The following is a 16,113-nucleotide window of genomic DNA, read 5'->3' as shown; positions in this document are numbered from 1 at the left end:
ATGTACCATGCCTCATCACAGACTTACAATCCACCATGTACCATGCCTCATCACAGACTTACAATCCACCATGTACCATGCCTCATCACAGACTTACAATCCACCATGTACCATGCCTCATCACAGACTTACAATCCACCATGTACCATGCCTCATCACAGACTTACAATCCACCATGTACCATGCCTCATCACAGACTTACAATCCACCATGTACCATGCCTCATCACAGACTTACAATCCACATGTACCATGCCTCATCACAGACTTACAATCCACCATGTACCATGCCTCATCACAGACTTACAATCCACCATGTACCATGCCTCATCACAGACTTACAATCCACCATGTACCATGCCTCATCACAGACTTACAACCATGTACCATGCCTCATCACAGACTTACAATCCACCATGTACCATGCCTCATCACAGACTTACAATCCATGTACCATGCCTCATCACAGACTTACAATCCACCATGTACCATGCCTCATCACAGACTTACAATCCACCATGTACCATGCCTCATCACAGACTTACAATCCACCATGTACCATGCCTCATCACAGACTTACAATCCACCATGTACCATGCCTCATCACAGACTTACAATCCACCATGTACCATGCCTCATCACAGACTTACAATCCACCATGTACCATGCCTCATCACAGACTTACAATCACCATGTACCATGCCTCATCACAGACTTACAATCCACCATGTACCATGCCTCATCACAGACTTACAATCCACCATGTACCATGCCTCATCACAGACTTACAATCCACAAAGTACCATGCCTCATTACAGACTTACAATCCACCATGTACCATGCCTCATCACAGACTTACAATCCACCATGTACCATGCCTCATCACAGACTTACAATCCACCATGTACCATGCCTCATCACAGACTTACAATCCACCATGTACCATGCCTCATCACAGACTTACAATCCACCATGTACCATGCCTCATCACAGACTTACAATCCACCATGTACCATGCCTCATCACAGACTTACAATCCACATGTACCATGCCTCATCACAGACTTACAATCCACCATGTACCATGCCTCATCACAGACTTACAATCCACCATGTACCATGCCTCATCACAGACTTACAATCCACCATGTACCATGCCTCATCACAGACTTACAATCCACCATGTACCATGCCTCATCACAGACTTACAATCCACCATGTACCATGCCTCATCACAGACCTACAATCCACCATGTACCATGCTCATCACAGACTTACAATTCACCATGTACCATGCCTCATCACAGACTTACAATCCATGTACCATGACATCACAGACTTTAAATCCATGTACCATGCCTCATCACAGACTTACAATCCACCATGTACCATGCCTCATCACAGACTTACAATCCACCATGTACCATGCCTCATCACAGACTTACAATCCATGTTCCATGCCTCATCACAGACTTACAATCCACCATGTACCATGCCTCATCACAGACTTACAATCCACCATGTACCATGCCTCATCACAGACTTACAATTCATGTACCATGCCTCATCACAGACTTACAATCCACCATGTACCATGCCTCATCACAGACTTACAATCCACCATGTACCATGCCTCATCACAGACTTACAATCCACCATGTACCATGCCTCATCACAGACTTACAATCCATGTACCATGCCTCATCACAGACTTACAATCCACCATGTACCATGCCTCATCACAGACTTACAATCCACCATGTACCATGCCTCATCACAGACTTACAATCCACCATGTACCATGCCTCATCACAGACTTACAATCCACCATGTACCATGCCTCATCACAGACTTACAATCCACCAAGTACCATGCCTCATCACAGACTTACAATCCACCATGTACCATGCCTCATCACAGACTTACAATCACATGTACCATGCCTCATCACAGACTTACAATCCACCATGTACCATGCCTCATCACAGACTTACAATCCACCAAGTACCATGCCTCATCACAGACTTACAATCCACCATGTACCATGCCTCATCACAGACTTACAATCCACCATGTACCATGCCTCATCACAGACTTACAATCCACCATGTACCATGCCTCATCACAGACTTACAATCCACCATGTACCATGCCTCATCACAGACTTACAATCCACCATGTACCATGCCTCATCACAGACTTACAATCCACATGTACCATGCCTCATCACAGACTTACAATCCACCATGTACCATGCCTCATCACAGACTTACAATCCCCATGTACCATGCCTCATCACAGACTTACAATCCACCATGTACCATGCCTCATCACAGACTTACAATCCACCATGTACCATGCCTCATCACAGACTTACAATCCACCATGTACCATGCCTATCACAGACTTACAATCCATCATGTACCATGCCTCATCACAGACTTACAATCCACCATGTACCATGCCTCATCACAGACTTACAATCCCATGTACCATGCCTCATCACAGACTTACAATCCACCATGTACCATGCCTCATCACAGACTTACAATCCACCATGTACCATGCCTCATCACAGACTTACAATCCATGTTCCATGCCTCATCACAGACTTACAATCACCATGTACCATGCCTCATCACAGACTTACAATCACAAACTTACAATCCATGTACCATGCCTCATCACAGACTTAAAATCCATGTTCCATGCCTCATCACAGACTTACAATCCACCATGTACCATGCCTCATCACAGACTTACAATCCATGTTCCATGCCTCATCACAGACTTACAATTCACCATGTACCATGCCTCATCACAGACTTACAATCCACCATGTACCATGCCTCATCACAGACTTACAATCCATGTTCCATGCCTCTTCACAGACTTACAATCCACCATGTACCATGCCTCATCACAGACTTACAATCCACCATGTACCATGCCTCATCACAGACTTACAATCACCATGTACCATGCCTCATCACAGACTTACAATCCACATGTACCATGCCTCATCACAGACTTACAATCCATGTACCATGCCTCATCACAGACTTACAATCCACTATGTACCATGCCTCATCACAGACTTACAATCCACCATGTACCATGCCTCATGACAGACTTACAATCCATGTACCATGCCTCATCACAGACTTACAATCCACCATGTACCATGCCTCATCACAGACTTACAATCCACCATGTACCATGCCTCATCACAGACTTACAATCCACCATGTACCATGCCTCATCACAGACTTACAATCCACCATGTACCATGCCTCATCACAGACTTACAATCCACCATGTACTATGAATCATCACAGACTTACAATTCATGTACCATGCCTCATCACAGACTTACAATCCACCATGTACCATGCCTCATCACAGACTTACAATCCACCATGTACCATGCCTCATCACAGACTTACAATCCACCATGTACCATGCCTCATCACAGACTTACAATCCATGTACCATGCCTCATCACAGACTTACAATCCACCATGTACCATGCCTCATCACAGACTTACAATCCACCATGTACCATGCCTCATCACAGACTTACAATCCATGTACCATGCCCCATCACAGACTTACAATCCACCATGTACCATGCCTCATCACAGACTTACAATCCATCATGTACCATGCCTGATCACAGACTTACTTTCAGTTTGTTTTGTCTGTTATTTTATAAGAATATCAGAAGCTCTTCTTTCATATCTTAACTTTTTAACTTCACCATTTTCTTGGAAATAACAATCACATGAATTTTTTTGTTACATTTCAGACTATCAGCAGGTTGTGACAATACATTGTTCCATTTTGCAAGTCTTGATGTAGGTCAGGGTGTCATTGTAACGCCAACACATAAAGATATACAACTTCTTGGCGGCATAGTTCATCCAAGACTGGTGAAAAACTTTGAGAGATGTTGTCTTAGTATCAGACATACCTTTCAACAGTCCATGAAATCAAAACAAAAGGTATGATGAACTTATCTCAATTCTCTGCCACATTGTTCGTAGTCAACTACTCTGCATTGTTCAGTGCCTTTCAATATTTTGGTGCAAACAAATAGATGGCCAAATGACTTTGATATTTTGAACAAGTATTGCTGGGGGAACCTCATTCAGAATTTTTCAAATAAGCATAAAATTTGCAGTAGAAATTTGCATATTTAAATTCGAAAGAAATTTACTCACATTGTTTTCAAAATTTTACTTCTCTGAAACTGCGTCTGTTGTAACTTGTTTACAAAAGTTGAAATGATTCAGTTTTGGTGCCATGATCCATGAAATTCAAATACTTGTTTCTTTTTGGATTTTGTCATCAGTTTTGTCCAAAACATCTTCTCTTAAACCTTTTGTTAATAGTTAATGGGGCGCAGCACCCAAAACAGCATATTTTGCTCAAAACTCATTTTTTTGCAAATATTTATTCAATTTTAATTCATTTGTCAACCCAAGATTAAAATATTGGTTAGGTTCACCTTGTAGCTTGTCAAGCATTCTAAAGTTATGTGATAAAGAAGTGTTGATTTATGCAAAGTATGCAAACCACCCCGATTTTCTGGGTTCTTTTTCCTCCCAATTTTGAAATTTCCAAAGAATTTAACTCTGCTCTGGCTGGGTCAAATTTTCTGAAATTTTCACATTATGTTCTTTAAATGCAATATAACAAAAACAACTATTTTGTTTTGCAATAAAATTATTACATTTTGAATAAGAGGCATTTTAATTTTGCTTATCATGATTTTAATCAATTTTTAGCTACTATAGACTATAGTCTATAGAAGCTATTGGGATGGGTATCCGTCCGGCGTCAGTCTGTATGTATGTATGTATGTATGTATGTATGTATGTATGTCCGTTTGTGAGGCGTCCGTCCACTCAAATATCTTGAGAACCGCAGTACTTACTGATTTGATATTTGTTGTGTAGATGAAAAATATGATTTTGAGAAACTATTTTTTTTAATTTTTTGATATTGTTGAAAAAAGGCAAATTAATGCCAAAAAAGGCGTTTTTGGTAAAAAATCTTCTTCTTCATAACCGCTGGTCAGACAGCTTTGTTATTTGGTATACAGGTCCCTAGGGATAACCCAACTTAGATTTGTTAAAATTGTGATGAAATATGCAAATGTGTATTTTTAAGGAATTTTTTTGTCATTTTTGGTCAAAATTTGACTTACATTGATTGTAATTCTTGTACTGTATAGACCCTATCAATTCATCAAGAAAAAATTATTAATGTGATTTTAAATAATTGAATTAATTAGAAAATCATCAAAGCCAAAATAATTTTAGTGTAGAATTATCAGAAAGTTCAACTTTTTTTGACAGTTCATAGTGAAATGCTTACCATCTTGGAGGATTAAAACATGTAAAGGCAACTTTCCTGAATCCCAACTTTGACATATTCTGAACCGTCATTTATTGTGCCCTGTATGTTATCAGTTATCTAATAGTTTGTCACGATAATAAATAGAGATAGAGAAAGTTCTAATTTCCATTTATGGTTGACTCGTTAAGGATAAAATAAAATTACTTTTTGAGGGAAAAAAATAGAGTGGTCAATTACATGTAAACGAGTGGTCAAAGTGATAGGGTTTTTATGGTAAAGCTGGGCTGTAAGATTCCTTATGTGCTATTTATAGCAATTATGCAATCTGTGTAAACAGTGCAATGAAAGTGTTACATGATTCCTTATAATGCTTTTGATGACCTTGAACTTCTTAAGTTACAAACATTTGTCTCTTCAGTGTGCTTTCTCTGAGTATGTACAGTCTTAACTTACTCAACAGAACTTACTTACAATGTTAATTTGAAAGTTAAATGTGCTTGGTTAATAGGATGAAAATACTGATAAATATAAGCAGCTTAAGATTCTTTATAACCTGACAGATATGCTGTTTTTTCATGACGTAAATCATGATTTAAGCAAGAGAATGTAATAACTCTCGTTTATTAGCTACTATAGACTAATATAGTCTATAGAAGCTATTGGGATGGGTATCCCCCCAGCGTCCACCGTCAGTCTGTATGTATGTATGTCCGTTTGTGAGGCGTCCGTCCACTCAAATATCTTGAGAACCGCAGTACTTACTGATTTGATATCTGTTGTGTAGATGAAAAATATGATTTTGAGAAACTGTTTTTATTAATTTTTTGATAATGTTGGAAATATGCAAATTAGCACCAAAAAAGGCGTTTTTGATAAAAAATCTTCTTCTTCATAACCACTGGTCAGACAGCTTTGTTATTTGGTATACAGGTCCCTAGGGATAACCCAACTTAGATTTGTTAAAATTGTGATGAAATATGCAAATCTGTATTGTTACTGATTTTTTCCCCCCATTTTTGGTAAGGCCATCCTGAAATGAGCTATCAAAGATATCCACCTTCTTTATCAATACATGTGTCACAAAAAGCTATTCTCTACATAACACAGCAGAGCTCTGTCGACTGTTGAGTCGCTTGTTTTTTCAAAACCGCTGGTCAGACAGCTTTAATATTTGGTTTACATGTCCCTAGGATGACCTTAGTGAGATAATTTCATACAGTCAGGAAATACTTAATTTTGTATCCAGTCTGTAGTAGCTTCAGGGACTTTGGCCCTATGTTTTTGAGTGTCAGTGTTTAAACCCCTACCATTTTAGAACAAGGATAGATAATGCCAAATGAAATAGTCGTATTTTTCTGCATATACTCTTCTTTCAAGTAAAATATTACATTTCAGAAAATACGTCAAGTTTTATACTTAAATTAATTTTCATCACTAATACCAAAATTGAAGTTTTTTACCCCAAATATACACCCACTTCATCCTTTGACTTAACTACTGCCACAATATTAAACTTCAGAGTCTCTGCTTTTTGAAAATTTATAGTATGAGGGGGTTTCCTTGTCATCTTTGATGAGAAATATTGCTTTGAAAAAAGACTGTGTTGGCAACATGCAGCTCCACCTTAAGTGACTTCATTCACATTTATTGAAATGATTGTGAAATTTGCACTTGCAAAATTGTAAGGCTACTTTATCACAACAACATTTTCTCTCTGATTGTTTGTCAGAAGGCCTTCAAATTTCGCATGTGGGTGGAAACCTGTAACTTTGACTTCTACTAGACAGATATAAACACAATATAACCAAATTTGTGTGTATAATTTCTGGGTATCAGTTTCTCATTTTTTGCAGTTTATTATTTTTGTATTCATGCTTATATGCCTGACTTCATTTAGAGATTATTAAATGATGAAGATTCCTGCATATGATAAATTTTTAGGCTTTTTCTCATTTTTAATGAAAGTGAATCTGAATTAGTTATGCAAAAAATCTGAAGATCTGTTCCAGTTGTCTGTACATATGATTTGTACTTGACATGCACTGATTTACTTTCACTAATGACATTGTTATAACTTGCAGTTTCAAATGTGGATATTGAGCATTTGTGTAGATAACTGAATAACACAGAACATGAAATTATTTTCATGGTTGTCTTTGTTGACTCATCACAACAGGGATGTATTGGCTATTTGTTTAAACTTTGCTCTGCCCAAGTTTATATGTTGCCATTAGGTCAAGTTGATTAAAACCAGTGAGGCATAGTATGTTCTAATGTTGTGTTTTTAGAAAGACTTGAAAACTGGAAGACCTCTGAAAACAGATATAAGCATAAATTTTAGTGACTGAACCCTCTGTAACATACCATACCAAGAAGTTGAAAATACATGCAGGTTGTACCCACTTTTAACTGACTTTGAATATGGGGCACTTTGTGTACCTGTAGCAGTCACAAAGTCACAACACATTCTGTGTGTTTGTCAAACTGTAATAATCTTAACACAACTTAGATGAAGTTGATTTTAGCCATAATTATTGCTTGCACATACACATCTTTTGTTCTTTTCTGGTTAAGATCAGACACAATAATTGTTTTTTACGCTCCCATAAATGCATATGTATATATGCAAATGGGAGGTATTCGTATAAGGTGGCAAAATGGCGTCTGTGTGTATGTAAGTATGTATGTATGTCTGTTAGTCTGTCCACATCAAAAACTCCTAAACCGTAGCACCTACTGTCTTAGTATTTGGTGTACAGGTGCACCTAGGGGTGGAGATGTGAATTTGTTCAAATGAACATGTCAGTGCCAAAAATATGCAAACGAGGGGGAAAAAAGGAAAAATCCTGCAAATGGCTAAAACTCAGTAAGCATTGGTCAGATTTGGTTGAAACTTGGTATGCAGATTTCTTTAGGTATTCTAAATTATGTGTGCAAAAATTGGGATGAAATTTGCATGTTTGTATTTTTAGGGTATTTTTTCCGTTTTTAGTCAAAAAATCTTGTTCTCTGAAATCGCTTGTCTGATTGCTATGAAACTTAATAGTCATGTTCCTCAGAATGACCTCAGTCATGCTTGTACAAATTGTATTGATATTGTCATATTTGTAATTTTGGGGCAATTTTCCCAATTTTTGATAAAAATTTTTTAATCCAAAAACTGCTGATTGATAGCTTTGATATTTGGTATGCAGGTATCTAAGATTAATCTCAATATAATGTATTGAAATAATCGCAATCATACCAATCCATAATCCAATGACAGTAGGTCGGAATTCGGAAGACAATAGTTGTAAACATAGACACAAAACAGCACAGAACAGACAGCAAATAGACGGCACACAAACAAAGTCACATTCATGAAAGAAAGATATATGGACCTCTGGCCAGAAGACCAAGAAGTGATGTCAGGTGTTTCAAAAATAGTAAGCGCATCCTGCCCCACATGTGGCACCCGCCATATATCAATCTATAAGTCAGATAGGTAGTGGTCACTAACTAAGGCCCAATGTCACCGATGCCATCAGTGATCATTTGTCGAAGAGAGATATTGTATTTATGTATTTAGCTTACGATACCTGCCAAAAAAGCGTTTGAATGTAGAGACAAGTCTTGCTCTGGTGTAACCTTGATTTAATAGTTTGTAAGAGAGATGGCCATGTCTCTCTACAAAATCACCATATGAACTGCATGCTCCAGCATATCGAATAAGCTGGGAAATGTATACCCCATAAGCTGGTGAGAGTGGAATATTACTTATGAGGTGTGGAAAATTGATGATACTAAAGTTGAAATCATCTCTCTTGTCATATAGCCTAGTAGAAAGGTGACCATTAGAGTCAAATTCAAGTAAAATGTCCAGATATGAAGCAGAAAAGGCCATTTCTGTAGTTTCTTTAATCTCCAATTCTGGAGGATAAATCATAGCGAGATATTTACTGAATTCAGAGTTATTCATAGAAATAACATCGTCTATGTATCTATATGTTGGATTGAAAGTTCGAGCTACAGAGACCTTTTTCTGTTTAATTAAGTTCTGGATAAATTCTGCCTCATATGAGAACAGAAATAAGTCTGCAAGCAAGGGAGCACAGTTAGTGCCCATATACACTGTTGGAAAATGTGCCCTCCAAATTCTACAAATATGTTGTCGATGAGGAAATGAAGCATACTGATAATGTCTTTCTCGGTATAAAACACTTTAGCATTAGTAATATTTTTAACAAAATATGTAGAATTATAACCTAATTCTACATATTTGTAACGGCGTGAACCGTTTTTGTAGAAAAATGCTTGGTTGATGATGTTTTTCAAGCGTTCTTTCAATTTATTATGTGGTATTGTGGTATACAATGTGGAAAAATCGAAAGTTTTAATAGATGTTATTTTTGAAACAGATCTTGATTTCAAATTTTCCAAGAGTTCCTTCGAATTTTTTAATATCCACATTTGATTTATACCACTCCGAGAAAAGACAACATCACAGTATGCTTGAAGTCCCCGTTTGAAGGTATGTTGAAACTGGCAATTTTTTTTTTTTTGGGGGGGGGGGGGCAATTTTGCCTTTTTTGGTCAAAAAATTTTTCTCCTAAAACTTCTGATCTGGTAGCTTTGATATCTAGTGTACAGGTTCCTAGGGTTAATGTTAATTAGATATATTTAAAATTAGGATGAAATCTGCAATTTTGTATTTTGGGGGCAATTTTTCTCATTTTTGGTCAAAAAATTTGTTTCTCAAAATTTACCAGTCTGATTGCTTTGATATTTAGTAAACCGGTTCTTAGGATTTTTGTTAATAAGATATATTGAAATTAAGTTGAAATCCGGAATTTTGAATTTTTGGGGCAACTTTGCGAAACTGTCAGTTTTACTGGGATATCTTTCATTTTGTATTTTTAAGATTTTTTTTGGTAATTTTTATACCTACTGGAACTAAGAGTATATAATGTGGTGATTTAGTAAGCATTTGATATGGTAAACTGTATTTGGTGTTGAAATGCGGTAAAAAAATCATTGCAGATTCCAAAAAAATTCCAAACAAATGCCAATAAAAAATTCAGCCAGAGAAGGTTTGACAAAAAGAAAAGGTGGGAGAGTGGGGAAAAAAGAATGTACAATGGATCGGATAAAAAAGATAATGTACCTCATCGATCTTCCAGACACCATCCCTTATCAAATGGTCCACCCTGATGTATTTTTGTGCACAATTAACCATGCAGACATAGTGTATTTTAGTTTAAGATGTCAAGTTAGGTAAGGATTTGAAAGGAATAGTCAAGTTCACCACAGTTTAACTTTATCTCTTGTGTCATCATCCTTGTGTAATTGGTTAAGTTTGTAAGTTGTTCCAGATGTGGATGCACCAGCTGTTCTGGAAGAAAACAATGTTTACTTTTCCCTGTAGGGTTTCTGAGTTGATGATTGTATGTTGAAATTTCTCCATGCATCTGGTGTATGGGCAAAGTGTAAACATTGGTTGCATGTTATTTATTTCAGTCTATGTCAAATATTGTAAATGAAAAATCAAGAACAGTTTACTGTGTGCTTGTAAAAGATAACATATTTGTCAATACATAAACTTCCTTGCAGATTGATTGTCTTAAAGATTATCACAGAAGTAGAAAAGGAAAAGAAACTAATCAAATTGCTGTAACATATTCACTCTCAGTGCCTGTATAGGCCTATACTTAACTATTTTATCATTACATTCAGCTGTTTGTTATATATCACTCTGTGCCAGTCTGTGTATGTCAGTCTGTCTGTACATGTGTATGTATGTCCATGTTTCATACAATTGTTGACTTGTTTTGATAACTATATGGGAGCGAACAGTGATGTTGTCACTATTTTTTTATTTTCCTTGCCATTCTATTGTAGTCAAGAAAATCCAAAACTGTAAGGTTCCACTGCAACAAGAGTTTAAAAGTTGTGAAAGAACATGGTGTCTTACTCCAGAGTTTGTCAGAGAATGCTTCAGACCAGAAGAAAAAACCACAAACAATGCAATACTGGGTTGTTGGGTAAGTTTGTACAGTTATGAAAAGATTATATTGTCAGCTTTGAGTATAAATAAGAGTAAGTGAATGCAATTATGTATTTGGATTTGGAGTACAATAAAGTTTAAAGGAGAAATTCAAAAACGTAGACCACCATTTTCACCAATATTTTGTTTCTTTCCTTTGCACAGTCATTTAACAGTTTTTTTTCCAGATACATTACCTCATGTTAGAATTAGAAGCCAAGAAGTAGAAAAACTTTGTTAATGAACTGATTTCCAACTTAGGCTAGGGCAGAGGCTACAAAATAATTTAGCAACAAAGAGGCAGTCTGGTTATCAGTATAAAGATAGCAATAATATCAGGAAAAGAGAAATTAGCTTTAAGACAGAGAGAGTTCAATTTTGCAGTGATAGAATAGTATGTTTACCAGTTACAGTGCTCAGTGAAAGATCTAAGATCAATCTTTATGGCCCTGATACGGTTTTTGCGGACCAAGGTTGTATGGCAGAAGGGCCCGAGCATGCAAGAACCCATACGCTGTACAACCGAGGTTTGCAAAAACCGTAGCAGGGCCGTAAAGGTTTTATCATATACCTTATTGAATGATAAATGTGTAGTTAAAAATATTGTGCAAAGATTAGGAGAAAGAAATTCTTACAATATCAAACATTTATCGCCATTTTTGCAAACATTTATCGCTATTTTTGCAAAATTTTCGGAAGAACGATGGCAGTATCCCGTTACGTATTGATATACATAATGATGTCTTTTGTTTACATGTAGAACTTGTATAGCAATGTACATATACAAACAAAGAATGAGGCGTAAATTGAGGTGTAAGAAGAACAGCATGGTGTAACTTCATAAAATCGTGGAATGGCAGGAGTTTTAATAATTTTACACCTGTATTTGGAAAAGTGAAACTATTCCCAAGTTCTATTTCAGCAGGGGCATGCAACAAATTATTATGACAAATACTGTACATAACGTTGTTGTACATTACTCAGTTCATTGTACCAACCAACATGGCCTACAGCCCACCATTTTATTTCATTTTAGGTGTCATTTTCCAGATATAAAGGCAATCTGAGCAAAGCCTCATTGAAGTGGGAAAAGGGTATTGTATGTATGTCACTGTGTATGAATTAATGAATGTATGTATATATTTAAGTAAGTAAGTCTGTCCATCCACAATAAAAACTTAAAGTTTGTAATTTGTATGTAGGTGTATCATGGTTGAAGAAAGGATTTTATTTTTCTTTCAAATACAGGCGACAGTATGGAGATCCCTTCCCAAGAGAGGTGTACGTTTGTTACCATGAGTCTGCAACTCAGAATTCAGTGGAGATAGCCTTTAAGCTAGGATTTGGTGCTGGCCTGTAGTACAACCAATATTTAATGGGTGCTGAAAGCAAACTTAAAAAGGGGAGATCTGCAAGAAGGCAACAAATCAAACTGTGTATCTTGAGAAAGTATTGCTGTTTATCATATACCCATGCCCATATTGCTTCATCCTAGTGATGGTCACCGTAAAATATCAGCTGTGATATTTCACAGTAACTGTCGAGATATGCATGATAAACGTCATCAGTTTTCGAGTCTTCCTGAACTACAGTTGCAATTTGATGGTAAACAACATAAACAAACAAAATGGCTGCCGCGCTCCTCCTGCGAAGAGATATCGTCGAGCTTAAAATTCGAAGGGCTTTCAGGAACACGGATATTTCAGGTTGCTAAATGGAAATAACATGTTGAGTCTTGTAATATTTTCCCGTGGTTTTTCTGTTTATGTTCTTGTATTTTTTTAGATAAGATCTAACAATCATTTTGTTGTTTGCACGGAACGGTTTACCTCCGAACCGGTAGCGAGCGCATGGTGTTACAGCGATGTCTCGTACATGATGCCTGTTGACATGGCAACTCTCAATGTAAACAAACAAAATGCCAGCCCCTCTCCCTGCCATACGATGATGGAGTACAATCGAAATCAGGAAAGATTTAAAGCAAAGGACAGTTTTTGAATTGTTACAATTGTAATAGCATATTGCACCTTCTTCCTTGGGTTCATTGAGATATGAAGGACTTGTAGTGATGCCGGGCGTTCACTCTTCATGTAGTTTATGAATGAAGCCTGTTCACACAAATATTTTGATATTTATGCACAAGGCACAAATACAGTAAAGCCTCAAAATTTAAGGTTTTTTGTAAGTATTAGTGAAATTCTGGGCATGAGTATATGATAAATAGGTTATTACCCAATATCGCCTGTTCCTTGCGTCGTATCAGCATTTGTATCATTTGTGATGCGTCAGACTCGAGATGACCTCTAACTATTACAGTGATATATTGCTCCAAATATGGTCAGTCTACAGTTTCTTGTTACAGTTGACAAGAAATCAGAGTTACCATACAATCACTTGCCTATCATCTGGTAATATACTAGAGAACACCTCAATGAGGATAACTGTCATATCTTAATGATTATTGTCCCAGTATCTGCTTCTTACAATTTACAACCACTGTAATTGTCACCAACCATTTTTCCAGGTGTTATGAAACATTTGCTTCAACATGAATTCTGGCAAAAGTTATGAATATATTGTAGTGTAAAATAATGCCTTTTTTACAACCCTTTGAGCGCCAAAGTCTATTTTTGTCCCCCTTATAAATTAAACCCAAGTCAATTTTTTGCTCACGTGTTCACACACGTGAGCTTATGTCGCAGCGATGTCTATCTGTCTGAGTCTTTCTGTCTGTCTTTTTGTCTGTGTGCCCGATATCTCAAAAACGGCTCATCAGATCAGAATCAAATCTGGTACATATATTCAGTTTACAAATGGCAACAACTGATTAGTTTTTGGTGGGTGCCACTTACTTTTTGCTCATTTGCATAATTAATGATTTTAGAAAAAAAGGGATATACATTGAGAATGACTGAACACAATCTGATGAGATTTGCTACAAATATTGATCACACCGAAATGTATCAGCCGTGAAAGATATTAAGGGTTGACATGAAAGATAATTACTAATTTGCATATATAATGAACTTTCCTAATTAGGGATATATACTGGGATTTACTTGATCAAAGTTGGCAAAACATGCTATGTACACTGATGTTATACCAGGTTATAACAATATTGAAAGTCATATTGCATTTTCATGTCAGCTAGTTTATAATTTGCATATCTAATAAGCTTTCACAGTTTGGCATATATAATTTGAAGGACGTGATCAAAGGTAATTACACATGCTATATTAAGTGGTGATACAATGACAGTGCTCAAAGAAATTAATTATTGTTTCAGCTAATTACATATTTGAATACTTAATGACTGTTAGAAATGATCTGTGGTGAATATTGTTCATTATGTTGATCATAACACTTTCAATAAAGTTGCAAACATGTGGCATAGGTTCAAATTTGCACATAAATGCAATATATAATGAAACACATTGAGCATTTTCAGTTCATATCTGGTTCTTAGATTTTTGCCAAAATTTTGAGAAAAAACTGTAGCAGATGAAATGAGATGCCCCTTTGGCCCAAATAACAGAAAAATTCATAAAAATTGGTAATATTTTGCACTAAAATTTTGGCAGGAGAAAATTACAGCACTCAAAGGGTTAAACTTAAAAATGAACTTAAAATTTACATGATGCCTCCTAATAGTGTTTTATGAGCAGAAATTGCTTTTGTAAGGTAGTTGCCTAACACATAGTGTATGACCAATGTGAGCATATATCTAAAAAAATATTTATCTTACAAGCAAACTTTACATTTGCATACTCAGTCAATGAATTTGTGATTCATTGACAAATGAGGCAAATCATAATACCATGGTTTAATTTTTACTAATGTGCACACTTTACAAGTAAGTTATTTTTACCCATTTAAGATCAGTTCTTTTTCAAAGTTAAATCTTTATTATTAATTTTCTTGCCACCTGATTATTATTTTTGGTTTTCATGCAGAATCAGTATGTGTGTATCAAAGATTTGTAGAAGTATAAAGTATTGAATTCATTCTGAAGATATCAGCAGCCATGTTGATTAACCTTTGTAATTCGTTGTAATTTTCATTTTCTGTCTTTGTAAATCAAAAGAACCTGTTCTTCAATTTTCATAAATTCCACTGTAAGTAAGCTTCTTTTGAAATTTTCTTCCTGGTTCCAATAAATAGAATCTATATTTTGTAATTAATGTAGTCAAAATGTCTGTTCCCACCAAGATGCTTCATTATGAATTTGTGACCTTTTTGCCCAAAAATGACACTCAGACAAATATAGGTACAGTCGTCATCTCCTGGTTCATTTTAGTTATGTCATGATAATGCGCACAAAGAGGGAAACCAAAAGATATTTAATTTATCAAACAGGAGCTTGCTGGGTATATTTATGGATATTCTGAGGTCATGTCAAAGTTCATTATGAAAATGCTTGGGCTACACGTGTTAGATTGCTGAATTTTAGACTACTATCGGTGCCGTACAAAGTGGAAATGATCATCAAAAAGTATTTATACAAAAGTCACAATTAACATGAAATTGGCAATTTCATCTGATGAAATCATGAATTGATAATGAAAGTAAACTAAACTCTATTCATATGAACATGTAAAGAGGAAGTCTTGAAAGTGGGAGGAAGTTTGATGAATGATGCGATGTCATGGCCCATACCTAAAATCAGAAAATACAGCAAGTTCACTACATGTCATAAAGATCAAGACTTCCATGAATCTCATGCATCGCG

At 36.2% G+C, this 16,113-nt stretch overlaps 1 protein-coding gene across 1 annotated transcript in view; it reads left to right on the top strand.

Annotated features, from left to right (window-relative positions):
* Positions 1-15,561, top strand: part of LOC139130641 (protein inturned-like) — a 64,243-nt gene extending 48,682 nt beyond the window's left edge. The window contains exons 16-18 of the mRNA XM_070696383.1: positions 3,807-4,002; positions 11,240-11,382; positions 12,633-15,561. Coding sequence (XP_070552484.1) covers positions 3,807-4,002; positions 11,240-11,382; positions 12,633-12,744 — 451 coding nt within the window. The 3' untranslated portion in view covers positions 12,745-15,561. The remainder of the gene's footprint in view (positions 1-3,806; positions 4,003-11,239; positions 11,383-12,632) is intronic.
* The last annotated feature ends 552 nt before the right edge of the window (positions 15,562-16,113 follow it).

This window comes from Ptychodera flava, chromosome 4, assembly GCF_041260155.1.
Source record: "Ptychodera flava strain L36383 chromosome 4, AS_Pfla_20210202, whole genome shotgun sequence".
Taxonomy (NCBI): domain Eukaryota; kingdom Metazoa; phylum Hemichordata; class Enteropneusta; family Ptychoderidae; genus Ptychodera; species Ptychodera flava.
The sequence above is the reverse complement of the archived record's forward strand: the minus strand, read 5'-3'. Positions and strand labels throughout refer to the sequence as shown.